This window comes from Haemaphysalis longicornis, unplaced genomic scaffold (genome assembly GCF_048455015.1).
Source record: "Haemaphysalis longicornis isolate Haplotype H1 unplaced genomic scaffold, Haemaphysalis longicornis Haplotype H1 scaffold_5, whole genome shotgun sequence".
NCBI lineage: Eukaryota > Metazoa > Arthropoda > Arachnida > Ixodida > Ixodidae > Haemaphysalis > Haemaphysalis longicornis.
Genome location: NW_027526385.1, coordinates 85,873,054 through 85,886,185, shown reverse-complemented (window position 1 = coordinate 85,886,185; position 13,132 = coordinate 85,873,054). Strand labels below are relative to the sequence as shown.

Sequence of the window (13,132 nt, the reverse complement as noted above, 5' to 3'; positions counted from 1 at the left end):
ATATCGAGAGCATGTCACGGGCAAGTGAGTGAGCACAGATGCCCGGTAATAAATAAAGGACAGGCATGCACAAATCGCGCCTAGCCCGCCAGTTCCTTGAGCCTCGACCCGGCGCTCGCTGGCTGCAGATGGCGCAGCAATGCAGTTTTGCGCCGCTCGGCCACGCGCCGCACATCCCGCAAACTTTTGCTGGCGACTGTACATTATGACACCGCTGAAAGCACTGCAACAGTGTATTTGCTTAGCATTCAAAACAAACTATGTGCACTAGACTCACAGCCCCCTTCAAAGTACTGCTCACTCAAGCTCAACCACCAGCCCCTCTCGCCTTGTCAGATAGCAAAAACGTCAAAACCAACCAGAGTTCGAATCACAAAGAAAGAAATAGGAAAAATCAGGAGACGTGTTCACCAATAGGTAACGAAAATGAATGTTCACCAACAGGCAACGAAAACACTGTTTTTTATAAACTATGTGCACGTTTTCTGCAAGAATGAAAATTTGGTGTTGCATAACAAGTACTAAATGGCTGACACACAGACTGACTGCATCAACTACCCATTATTAAAAAACATTTTCTTTAAAATTGTCAGAGAAGCATTTGGCCTTTGCTGACTACATGCTGGATGCAGACTGTAGTTCAGGACTAGTTCAGGTATGAAATGAAACGTCCCCAACTTCCACCAAGACGACTGCTCAGTCAAACATGCATACCCATGGCACGTTTAGGCGGAAGTTGGGGCACCGCACGGTACGGGAACCGTTGCACCAGGATGTCAAACAGCGTCACGAAGTCATTGTACCGCCGTTCCACGCGCGACTGGTACCTCTGCAACAGCACCGGACAACACAGGCGCGACGTCAGCCACCAAACAACGCAGCAAACGTCAACTCTCCTGGTCCAAAGATAAAGATGCCACGATCAAAGTTCAGACAATAAGGAATCAATTTGTATTCCGCATTTATAAATAGAACGAAGAAAAAAACAATAAATAAATAACCTGCTACATGCTCTATTCATCTTACAATGGTTTCAACAAAAAATGTGTAGGGCCCGTCTTCAGTCTCAGCCAAACAGTCACAAAATGGCTTCTGTTTACTTGACCCAACTAGGAAAACTTACGACACGTGCCGACAAAGAGGGTGCAAGTTCGGCAAGAAGGGGATACTAACGCGCTAAGGGGATGCTAAGGGTCTGTCAAGAACATCGGTGAAGTTTGTTAGCCACATCCCAAAAAGTGTGGCAAGGACCTTATTATGCCCTTGCTGCGGAAGTACTCGAATTATGCTCATTGGCACCGCAACAAGGACAAGTCCTCACCGTTCAGTCGGTACCAGGCCATTGCGGGCTAGCTGGTAATGACTGGGCTGACCAGGAGGCAAAGAAGGTTTCTGCAAATGCAGATGTTGTACGTCTGCCCTGCGCAAGGACGGACACGACCACCCTTCTGTCTACCATTCTCCGCCACGCCTCGGCAAGTCACTGGTCCCACGCTGACAATCGTCATAGAAGACTACACTGCCTGGACCCCGACTGCAAGTTTCGGTTACCTCCTGGTATTCAGTGAAACTACGCCACGCTGTTTTACCGACTACGGCTTGGCGTAGCCTTTACCCGTCGCTACAAGCACCTCATTGGCTTTACAAGTGACCCCGACTGTGAGACATGCCATGTACTAGAGACTATTTCGCATGTTCTCTGCCACTGTCCACGCTATGCGCATCCTTGAGAACAATTAGAGAGAACATAGGCTCGTTTGGACTGTCGTGTGGTGTCGGAGGAAGTGCTGCTGGGACCTTGGCCAGACGCGAAGCGTTCCCACAAGGCATTTAAAGCTGTGCTGACATTTCTGCGCAGCAGCGGCCTCTCAGAGATATTGTAGTTGAGGCCAGTGCAGCTTAACTTTAACACATACACCGTATCGGTATAGGCATCTTCTACACATAGCCATTAATTTATTTCTCCGCCATCTTCATCTCTCTCGTCCTCTATCAACGCTCTTTCCTCCCCTTCCCCTTCCCACACAGAATAGCTGGCCAGAAATACTACCATCAGGCCGACCTTTCTGTGTTTTTTCATTTCAATAAAATTCCTTTCTCTCTCTCTTGAACAACTTAATTACATTTGAAACAGCCAGCCTTTCATAACTCCCTCAAGTCCATTTCAACCACCGAAAGACACCATTTTAACCAAAAAAACACGCAAAGTATTAAACTTTCAAACTTCACGCTACAGAACGTCAGCAGGGAGAACAGACGTTTCTTGACAGTGGCTTCGTACAGCGGCAGCCAATCGCAAAAACCAAGATTCCTCGACGGCATGGAGAAATAGCCATAAACTAGCTGCGGAGTCCCCACTGCATCATCTGTTTTTCTTAACACCTCCATTCTTCCTTCGAAGTTTGAGATAAAATCAGTATCACTGTTATCGGGACTAAACCTGTACCTTGTCTTTATGGCCCATAAAAAAAAAAGGCCACTTCATTTAGCCATACAACCCAAGTGAACCCAGAGTTCTTCATACCAGATGCTAAACTCCACAACAGAGTATGGGCTGAGGACAAAAAGTGAACGTTTCTAAACATTTTAACACAACTTAATGAAATAAAGCTCGCTCTTAAAATGAGAACACAATAAATTACGCAATGTTTAGTTGTGTTTCCAAGCTTCCTTTCTTTTATGACTTATGGCAGCAGCCACAAGCACTCGAGTAGAGCCGTCCACTGTCCCAGTTAGTGCAACACTTTATTTACTTATTGCCTCCTCCTGCTTTGGTGTAATGTAATTCAGTCAGAACTTCTGCATTTCTTTTGAGTTTAAGGGGCCATGTACACCCTGCACATTTGTTTGGACAGTTTTTCGTTGGAATTTTGGAGATTCTGCGGTAAAGTCGAATCTGGTGTTCCAGCTTAGCCTGTGGAGGACTGTACTGTTTCAACTTTTAGTCAACAGATGGCAGATGTTCCAGCTTAGCCTGTGGAGGACTGTACTATTTCAACTTCCAGTCAACAGATGGCAGATGTTCCAGCTAAGCCTGTGAAGGACTGTACTACATCAACTTTCAGTCAACAGATGGTAGGCTAGTCCATTAGCCCCAGTGCTTTCCCGTTCGCCCCCTGCGCAAGGGCCAACCCCAGACCGGCCTTTGATTACATGGGACCTATGGGGAGTTCCGCAATTGGTGTAAATCGAGCGAGCCAAGCCAGTCAGCCAGCCAACTTCAGCCGAACCACCCACCCACCTGACTAGCGACCTCGTAGACGACGTGCTTGAGGATGATGCCTTTCTTCTCGGGCACCAGGGCCACCCGGATGCTGTCCTGGGCCACCATCTGCTCGTAGTTGGTGTTCAGGATGCGGGGGTCCGCGCCACCGTTGAGGTCCAGGCTCATGGCCTTGCGCTGCACCACGCTGCTGCCGTTGATGCCCAGCCTCTCGCGAAGCTCCGCGGGGCTCCCCAGCGAAGGGTTGGGCAGCACTGCAAGGAGGGGGAGATCTAAACATGCATATTTTTTCATGGGACATCCATTCAGTGATGAACAAGCAGACTCAAAGCAACATTTCGGGGTAGGAACAATCTTCGGTTGGAATAGAGTCTTGCTGGAGTAAGACAGGGCTTTATTAACACTCGCCTTAATTTCTATACCCACAACCAGAGAAAAATCAATCAGTGTTAAATTGCAGTTTTGTAACACATTCCCACTTTCAAAACAACAATAAAAAATCTTCCCCAAACTCAAGAGCTCAGGAAAAAAAAGTGCAAGATGTCCGACAGATTACTACACACACAACCCACCAACATACTTTTGGTTCCATGTTCAACTTTGACCACGTCTGCTTTACAGCAAAGCTGTCTACAGCTAGGGTCCAGCAGATCATCTCCAGTGACAGACCGAGCATGGACCAACTATTTTCAGCATGTGGAAAGAATTCATAAAAAATCAAAAAGTCCTAAGGCCTCTAATCGATACAAGACGGCTCGTATGGCGCCTGAAAATATCCCTTCCCGGCAATGCATTCGTGTTTACAGGTGAACTAAACTTAAGGGGATTGGTGGAAACTTGGTTTTTGAAAGCCGGCTTTCCCCCAAAGCATGCCGTACAGTGAAGCCCACTCAAAGAAAAGATAGGCGGCAATGGCTGCGAACACAGCGGAAGGAGACCGCTGACGACAATCAGGCCGTGGATGCTTAGTGCCAGTGCAATGCCCAACAGCAGCCCAAATACTGCAAAGCAGAAAGCATAAGACGTCAGAGTCGTTACAATTCCACTGGACTCTACCCAAGGGCGCTGGCATGGTTTGAGCGGGAGTTTGCGGCCAATCCACAACCGACAAACAGCTCAGCTGGCCATCCACCGTCAGAGTGGAAAGGCATCGAATTTTTTTTTTTTTACCCAGGGGCCAGAGAATATTCGTAGGTGTGACTCGCTAAATTATTGTAGTTTCTCAATATATACCCATTCTCAAAATGAGAACAAACAAAACATCTGCAAACTAGGAATTTAGAAAAAGTGCGAAACGCCAGACAGAAATTACCACACGTTTCCCGCTGACGAAGTTAGAGTTCTTTTTCAACTTTAAACGCACATACTTTTAATGCCTTGTTCGAGCCACTTTCTATTTTACTATGAAATCGGGACATATTTTACAAAGCGAGAATCAATGGCTTCTGGCAGACCTGGTCTCGTGGTCTCTTTCACATTCAACATGCTTTCACCACAACATTTCCACACTTTTCCTCGCACCAAACTGTGCCAGTCAATACGGTGACAACTGAAGGTGATCACACAGCGCTACCTGTTCTGTTGTAGTAGTCACCATCACACCCTTGTTGTGCATCTACTACGACTTGTGTTAGCTGCAGCCCCCTTTTCCTTCAACCCTTTTTTTCACGGTTTACTGAAATACCACAAATAACATATGAAAACAACCCCAAATAACAAGAATCAATGTTCCCATATGATACGCCCACTGCAATTTTCAAGGACCCGTGCAGTTCCTTTGCTTCCACAAGACTTGCATTCAAACCACGGCCCACAAAGCGTATAACGTCATAGAAAGCAGGTTTCTTTTGTTCTCTTGCATACTTTTATGAGAAGTTCAATGTGCCATGAGGTGCTGTTGTCTGCTGAAGTACTACGGCTCTCTGAACTTGCCAAATTGTTGTTGCAGCTTTTTGCCAAGGAGACCACAACACTGTAGGCAATATTGAAGTACAGTTGAACCTCATTATAACAAACACTGATATAGAGAATTATCGGCTATACCAAACTAAATACGAACCTTGATTGGTCATGCTTCGTTTCAATGACACTAATTCTTTTATGGTAAAAGTGAAACTGAGAGCCATGTGCACTATCGCATATAACGAAAAAATAGTTGGCCAGTAGACTGAGAAGCTACTTGGAAAAGCTCCCGGCGTTCAAAACTGCCGAAGTAGAAAAAGTCCCTTTGTTCGCGGACAATGTGGAAAACTTTGTCCTGCTCCGTGCTGTGAATAGCCACCGGACAAAGATCACATCCTTCCTCGAAAAAAATAGTAACGCAGGCCTGTTTTCTCACATGAACTTTGTCCTGTTGTGATTTCCCCTTTCACGTTCTGGTTCATTGAGCTTGAAATGCCGCAAGGAGAAAGATATGGATTACCTAGTTTACAGTAGGTTTGAAGATTAAAATAACGCAATTTTGCATTAAGGATTTTTGCCGGTGCCAGATTACCGACTGGCTTGAACCGATTTTTAGCTCTACTTTTACAACGAATATAGGATTTAACAAACTAAATTATTGTCCCGATACTATTTCGTTATAACGAGGTTTAACTGGAAACGGGTTTCACTCTCCAAGACACTCGCTGATTGATTGATTGTAGAGTTTAACGCGCCAACGCAACGCAGGCGATGAGGCGCACCATAGTGTAGGACTCCTATGGATTAATTTTGACCACCTTGGGATCTTCAACGTGCACCGAAATCTCGTACACACGGGAGTTTTTGCTTTCCGCCTCCATCAGAAAAGCGGCCGCCGCGGCCGGGATCCAAGACACTCACCCTCGAGGTTGAGGAGAGACCGCTCGTCCAGCGTCCTCCCCTGCTGTGCAAGCGCGACAAGCGCCAGGCTCTTGTAGAGACTCGTCTTGGTCACAGGTCCCTGCTTGGCCCCCGCATACTCCCACACCTGCAGTGCAAGCAACAACCAGCAGAGGAGCCAGTTACCCACAAAATCCGGACGAGTAGGGCTCGAACGTCGAGAGTGTCAAGAGTCATGCCACTGGTATGCAAAGACGACCAAAGGCAAGAAGCAAAACCAATTTGCACCGCTTGGACTGTCCCATAGCAAACCTAATGACATTTGGAGCCATTAATGTTAGCTGCGACTGCCATTTTTTTGGCGCTGCGGGAGAATACTGAATGATATTAATGCGAATGGCATTTGGCAACTGAACCAGTTTGGGGAACACGTTCGCATTCGACAGCAGTGGTGCATTTTTAAATAAGGAAGTTTAATAACAACCGGTGCAGCACTGCGTTTTAAAGGAGCCATGAAGAGAACATACAACTTCGTTTAATTTGAAATAACTAGGATTCAGTATCTCACTCCGCTCCATTACAGCCACAAAAGAAGTTTTCTTAACAAAAAAAAAAAAAAACAAGTATTCAAGAACTTTCAAATTTTGCGCCACAGTGACGTGTTATGAGCAAGAATGACGTCATACGGGCCAACAATAAAACAATTTTCAGTGCGTTAACTGCACGTTAGCATTCAAGTTATGCGGTCAAATGGAACTAGAGGCCCCATTACAGACGTCCAGTCATGTGTCGTCGTGACAGGGCAGTAAGCGGCCGCCAATTGCACAAACAGGGTTCCGTGACGTCATAGAAAAGTTGCGGGAAATTGGCTAGGGGGTCGCGACTGTTTCACACGTTTTCTTTCATATCTCCGTCATTTGCTCGAAGATTGTGATGACATTGATATCATTGTTATCGGGACTAAGCAGTCTTTATAATAAACCCAACTTGTATTTTGTCTTCATGGCTCCTTTAAAACCTGCCAGTAAACCAATATTTCTCCCTGAACATTGTCTTATGAGAAAAATAAAGTGAACACCTCCTTTGATAAGCTCTGCCACGTTTGCCGCTATCCGGATATGGATTTATTATTTGCCCAAGCTTCCGACGTGAATGTCATCTGAAACAGAGCTACGCTTGCTTTGTTTTAAAATGTAAAGGGCCTAGAAACATTATGGCCGCATTTTACATTATTATTTTACAACTCTACGAGTTTCCCAATTGCCACCGCTATCATTACCAAATTACATCTATTTCACCATGCAGATCCGCACGGCCAAACCGAATGTCATTTATAGCTAATGTCGTTCACATTGAAAGAATTTCCGTACGAGGAGTATATAAAATTGGGCTACTTGGTGCCTACCAAGCCTCAACAAAATGACGAAGAACACTAAAGACAACTCAGTGTCCACATCCACAGATCGCAGATGCAGAACCAAATAAAATTATGGTGCAAGAAACTTGTGCTTGCAAATAATGTGCCAGGTACTCAATTTCTGTATTAGAGTGTGTGGTGCCTTGCATTTCTCATCCCCCGCCATACTCAGAGGCAACCGCTATTTCGCAAGATAGAGTACTGCAAATACAAAATGGCACCGTGAATATGTGACTTCGCAGAATCTTACAAGGATATTATGGCTTTAATTGTAAATGTGCAGGTTTACGCCTGCACCTGGAACAAGTGCTGCCATTCGTCACGGTTTCCGATGTCACACCTCCAAGTCCCAAAAGAAATGTGGAAGAAATGGGATCAATAACTACCTGCTTTACCTATTAATTTGCGAGCTTGGAAACTGGCTTTCATCATCAGATGTGAAGGCAGGTATAAAAGATCCAATAACAAAAAACTCAGTTTGGCTTTAGTATTACTGTACAAACAGGGCCGCAAACGGCACCTTCACTTCTGCAACAAACACTCCCACAAAAAACTTTGTTTACGGAAGCTTCCTATGTTTCAATCCTACGATAAAATGGCGTTGAGAATGCATTTTTCTACGTTATTTATTCAACCACTTTAAATATCAATATGATAAAAAGCCAGAATACATGACAGGCACCAACAACCACGCCATTTCCCATTCTCTTAACTGCAGAATTTACTGCTTTGCCCGAACAGTACAGACTATTGCTTGCACCCAACACACACTGTTTAATAATACGCATTGTTCTGAATGCTTGGCTAGCAACCGTGCAACTGAAAAGCTGCTGATCCACTGCACACCAGAAAGCCCTATTGGTTATTTCATGCTGCGAGGCATCAATTACACACTTCAGCATGAACCTGCCCTAAATGCATTTGCGGGTGGTACAACAGTTGACCTCGTGGTGCAAAGAAAGTGTCGGTCAATTTTTACAGAAATTCTGAAGAAATGTATTTCACCAACTTTCCTCAATGCACAAGCGAATATTGACAGCAAACGTGTCTAGCTTAGCATTCTTAGGCTTAAAAATCAGCAGCAGCAACACTGGAATCAGTGAACTGACTGCACAGTACGAACAGTTGAAAGAAACAGACTGCTGCAAGTGCTATAACTTAAGGTTCTACGATTGCCCTCAATCCCAACAGTGTTATATCATTGCTGCTTAAAAAAAATTGTTTTGGTGGTGAAGTCTAAACAATTCATAGAAGAGCCCTTTGGCACGCTGCCAAGCGCTCCCGCAGCCACATTCCCTACACTCTAATCAGCGTCACAACTTGCTTCAATCAGCTAAAACTACAGATAACCTCTAATTGCTTCCCCCTGCCTTGAAAACAAGTTGAGCAGACGCAAGCAGTTACAGCGCGAAAATTGCTTGTGCCAGCTAGGCTTCAGAGCACAAACGTATCGCCTTTCTGTCTACTCAAAACAAGCTTATCTCGAGCAATCCTTCCTGGTAACGCACGCAAAGCAAGCACTTTATGGTCAAATACTTGCGGAAACCTGTCGCAGCTCCGCACCCATGACTGTACTCAGAGGCACAGTGTTTACAGGAAGGACAATCAAAGAGAAGCCACGCACGATCTTAGAATACCAAACATTCCAAAATGCAATGTAGTAAGAAGCTGTTTCTAGAAGCATTCTTTGCCAATCACCGAATCAATTGAGATGACGTATAGTAGCTGCGATGCTAAGAGAAAAATTCCATGCAGTGGCTTCTGAGGCCACACACAATCAACTGGACGGACAGCAATCTGCCAGCCACCTGTACGCCATCATTACACCACATCTTGCACCTTATAAAGGGTCTCATGAAGACATAATTTACCTCTGAGGGCCCAAGATACCCAAATTGCGAACCAACTAGCTCGTCTCTCCATTTTACCTCTGTTCAGTTTGAAAGCAGTAGCCTTCAGTAACTCACTCAGTTCCAGTCGAGCCAGAAAAAAAATGTTTTTTTAATCCTTTAACCGCCAATTTAACCTCCGAAAAACGTACCAAATCAGCCAATTTTTTTTAAGCAGTCGTAATTTTTTCCACGCAATTCCGATTGTGAAAATATATTACATCACTGATTTCTGCTTAGAATTAGCACAGAAATTAAAAAAAAAAAACTGCTGTTGAGGGTGGCTTTCCCTCAATGCACGCTGTGTCAGAACGTACTGGAAAGTCAGTTTTTATTCGGCGTAATACATGGTAACACGCTAGCACTGCTTTCTGCACAGCTCCATGAAGCACCTGTTTTAGGGGCAAAGCCCCTTAAGGGCTTGGGCTGTCTGTGTCTAATGTGGTCGTAACCGTTGCCTCATGTAGTCACGGTACTAAAACAAAGGAAAACTTGTTTATGTCTCGTGCCGGAATGCTTCGTAAAGCGTATTAAAAAAACACTGGAACACTCGTTTACGCCTCACGCTTTAGAGCTTCGTGCTTCAAAGACAAGAGACTTTTACAGCAAAGCTGTATACCTCTACCCCCCAACGATTTAATCTCCATTGGCAAAAAAACGCCAAGGCGCCAAAAATAAACTTATACACTGCATGGTCCTCCCCAGGTTTCACGTTAGCGGAGATAAATGGCCCGGGATTTTTTTCCTTAACAAATCAATTATTTGTTTGAAGTTTGTGATAAAATTGGGATCATGAGTATTGGGACAAAACTGCCTTTAACAAATAAAGCTTGGATTTCGTCTTTATGTCCCTTTTAAACACGAGCTACCTCTTTTCGCCTCCTGTGTGAACAAGGACCACATAGGGGATACGAAAGGTCATTTCCGGCCCTCAGATTACCTTAGTTTACGTCAAACACTTAAAGCCTTGCCTAACTGGCAGAAGAAAAGCAGGAGGCACCGAAAAAGGGACAAACTTTCAATGCCAGAGGTCATACATAAAAATTTCTGGAATGTCATGGGGTCAGCTGCAGCTACTACAATGTGTCCATTCAGGAACAAACGACACTTATCAAACCAGAACACTCAAGATCATTGTTCTGTTCCGAATAAGTGTGAGACAGCTTCAAGTGCATTGACCGAAAAGATTAGATTCCTTCTACCTGAAAGCTGTGGGAGAGTACCACGTGAATGTACAAATGAAGGCTTCAGCGAAGGATGCAAGAAGCGGGTACAACATGTCCAGTTCCAAAAGCATACATTGCTATAAGGAGTCCAATCTAAAAATGAACACAATTTTTTTTATAGTTCTGCAATGAAGACACCTGTGGACTTCCTTGACCCCTCTAGAAGAAGAAAATTACGCAAACTCCGAATTCAGCGTAAATTGAAAGTAAAAAAAGTTTCCACAGCACTTTTCCAAGATAAAATTATTTTTCGCACCAAAGAGCCTCACTTATGGAAGTTAGTAGGTGCCCATGGGCTATGGGTTTAAATTTCACTCGGCACACAAACAACATAAAAGGCAGCGGATGAAACAATTTACCAATTCCTGCCTTTAGCGGTGTTAATATTTGCAACCAACTCAGCTCACCAAACCATCCGTTTAAATCTCGTCAGAGTGCATAGAGCAAGATCGTAGACACTGCGCAACGCAAAACAATGTTGCTTTAGGTTTGGTCCCACATGTGTAATTGGCACCATTCGGAGGCAAACTGCAAGGGGCCATGCCAACTCTCAGTATCTCCCTGCACGAAAAAGGTGAGGGGGTTTGTTGGGGACCGCGGTTTGAATCCCTAATCAACCCTTCATCCCACACTGCGGAAAATAAGATCAGATCCACTTTTAAACCTGTTTAATAGCACAGACGAAAGCCACCATGCTGCGTATCACAGCAGAGCTCTCATGGGATAGCACACAGACAATCTCACTGTGATAGACTGACGTTAGATACCAATCAAATCATCTCAGCAAGCTCAAACCCTTACCCAAGCGACACTGATTGATTGACTGCGGGGTTAATTGATTGATTGATGTTAATTGATTTAACGCTCTGATGCGACACCTGGGCAAAAAGGCACAGCGTAGTGATAGGCCCCAAATAATTTTGACCACTTGGAGATATTTACCATCTCGGCCAGGCGTTTTCGCTTTTTGCCACCATCAGAAAAGTAGCCAAGCAATGTTGTAGCTTATCCCGTGCACCCACAGCCTTAGCCTATCAAAGATATCAGTGCCAAAAGCATGCAGATGTCTCGGAAACTGAAACACCTACGTGAATCAGATGTGTTCACTTGTGGTAGCTACTAACCGAACACAGAGCAAAGGAGGAAAAAAAACAATGAGGGCGATGCTGATGACAGGCCTTCAATTCTCCCTTGTTCGCAGTAGCGATATCTCGAACGTAGACTGGGAGGGCCACTTATCACCGCTCCGGCGAAAAAGGCGAAGAACAACGCAGGTTTGCCTTATCTAAGAAGCATATTGCAGTATCCTGGATTAGTACGCGTACGGGGTCTGCGTCCCTCCCCCATACTTTATTAGTGTACCACGTGATCACACACTACCACCCCCACCTCCCTCTAATCCCTGCCTCAACCTTGCATACGAACAAGACATAATTGGGCACGTATCTGTCCGTGCCCGCCGCCCTAATGGCTAGTTCGTGACGCCGGCGACGTCTGTAACCTTCTGCGGCCAACGTGTACGTCGTTACGAAAGGCCCTGAAAACATTAATTGCAGAGAAAAATAAAATCCGTCGCTTCACCGAAAAATTCAAATTTTCCCGCCGTTTCAGGCGAAATGCGACGGTTTCTGGTGGCTACGACGAGGCGAGAAACACGTTCGTAAATTTTCCTTTCGCGCTGGTCGCCGTTCTGCGCGAGCCGAAAACACCGCGCAATATATGCATGTCCCAACTCCTCCGCGGCTAGTATATTGTTACGCGAGGGCCGAGTAAAACCCAGCGCGCGCTGCGTCGACAACAAACTTGCCCAACGGGTTTCAGCTGAGCTCGCCGCAAATGACTTTCGCCCAACGTGACGCTCCATCGACGAAAAAACGCGGTCAGCCGAGAGCGAGAAGAATAGAGTACGAAAAAGGGTCGTCTTTCTTTACCGAAGAGGGTCGGCCCCCCAGTAATTTCGCATACGAACAAAAAGAAATAAAAAAAATGGAGGCGTTGTTTTTCCGCCTGCATTGACTGCCCTCATTTTGCTCTAACATCCCACCTGATCCAACGTCGACTTCGGAAGATTGGTCGCCGCGAGCAACCGACCGAAAAGTTCGCGGTCGATTTCATTCTTGTCGCCCGGGTTCAGCAGGCTATGAACTTCCTTGTAGAGCGCCGGGACGGCACCTGGAAGGGCAAAACAAGAACGAGCTTCTGTACGAACGAAAGAAGCCACCGGAGAAAGCGAAGCAGCTTGAAGATATCGGCGGGAGACGTCAACACATGTAATTTAGAAGGCGATCGGGCAGCTCGTACGCACTCACCGACGCTCAGGTCGACCGTCATGTTGAGCTGGATTTTTCAGCGGTACGCTAAACGATACCACGTCGTTGCCATTACTTCACACTTATTTTGGGAAACACTACCGGTTTAGAAGGCAAACCGATCGCACCACATGTACCGCGCACCATCTCACGCTCGCGACAAACTTTCACCGCCCCCCTTTCATTGGGTGCGATGACGCGGCGGTGCAGAAAGGCTTGATGGTCATCATAAAATTGTAAAACTCTCCGTAAGCTTTTTGTTGTAA

At 45.5% G+C, this 13,132-nt stretch overlaps 1 protein-coding gene across 1 annotated transcript in view; it reads right to left on the bottom strand.

Annotated features, from left to right (window-relative positions):
* The window catches only part of LOC144138542 (sorting nexin-8-like), a 31,778-nt gene extending 18,714 nt beyond the window's left edge, over nt 1-13,064 (bottom strand). Inside the window, exons 1-5 of the mRNA XM_077670885.1 lie at nt 12,867-13,064; nt 12,602-12,729; nt 6,047-6,173; nt 3,242-3,477; nt 715-829 (exon numbers count right to left, since the gene is read on the bottom strand). Of these exons, the coding sequence (XP_077527011.1) occupies nt 715-829; nt 3,242-3,477; nt 6,047-6,173; nt 12,602-12,729; nt 12,867-12,888 (628 nt within the window). The 5' untranslated portion in view covers nt 12,889-13,064. The remainder of the gene's footprint in view (nt 1-714; nt 830-3,241; nt 3,478-6,046; nt 6,174-12,601; nt 12,730-12,866) is intronic.
* Between the last annotated feature and the right edge of the window lie 68 nt (nt 13,065-13,132).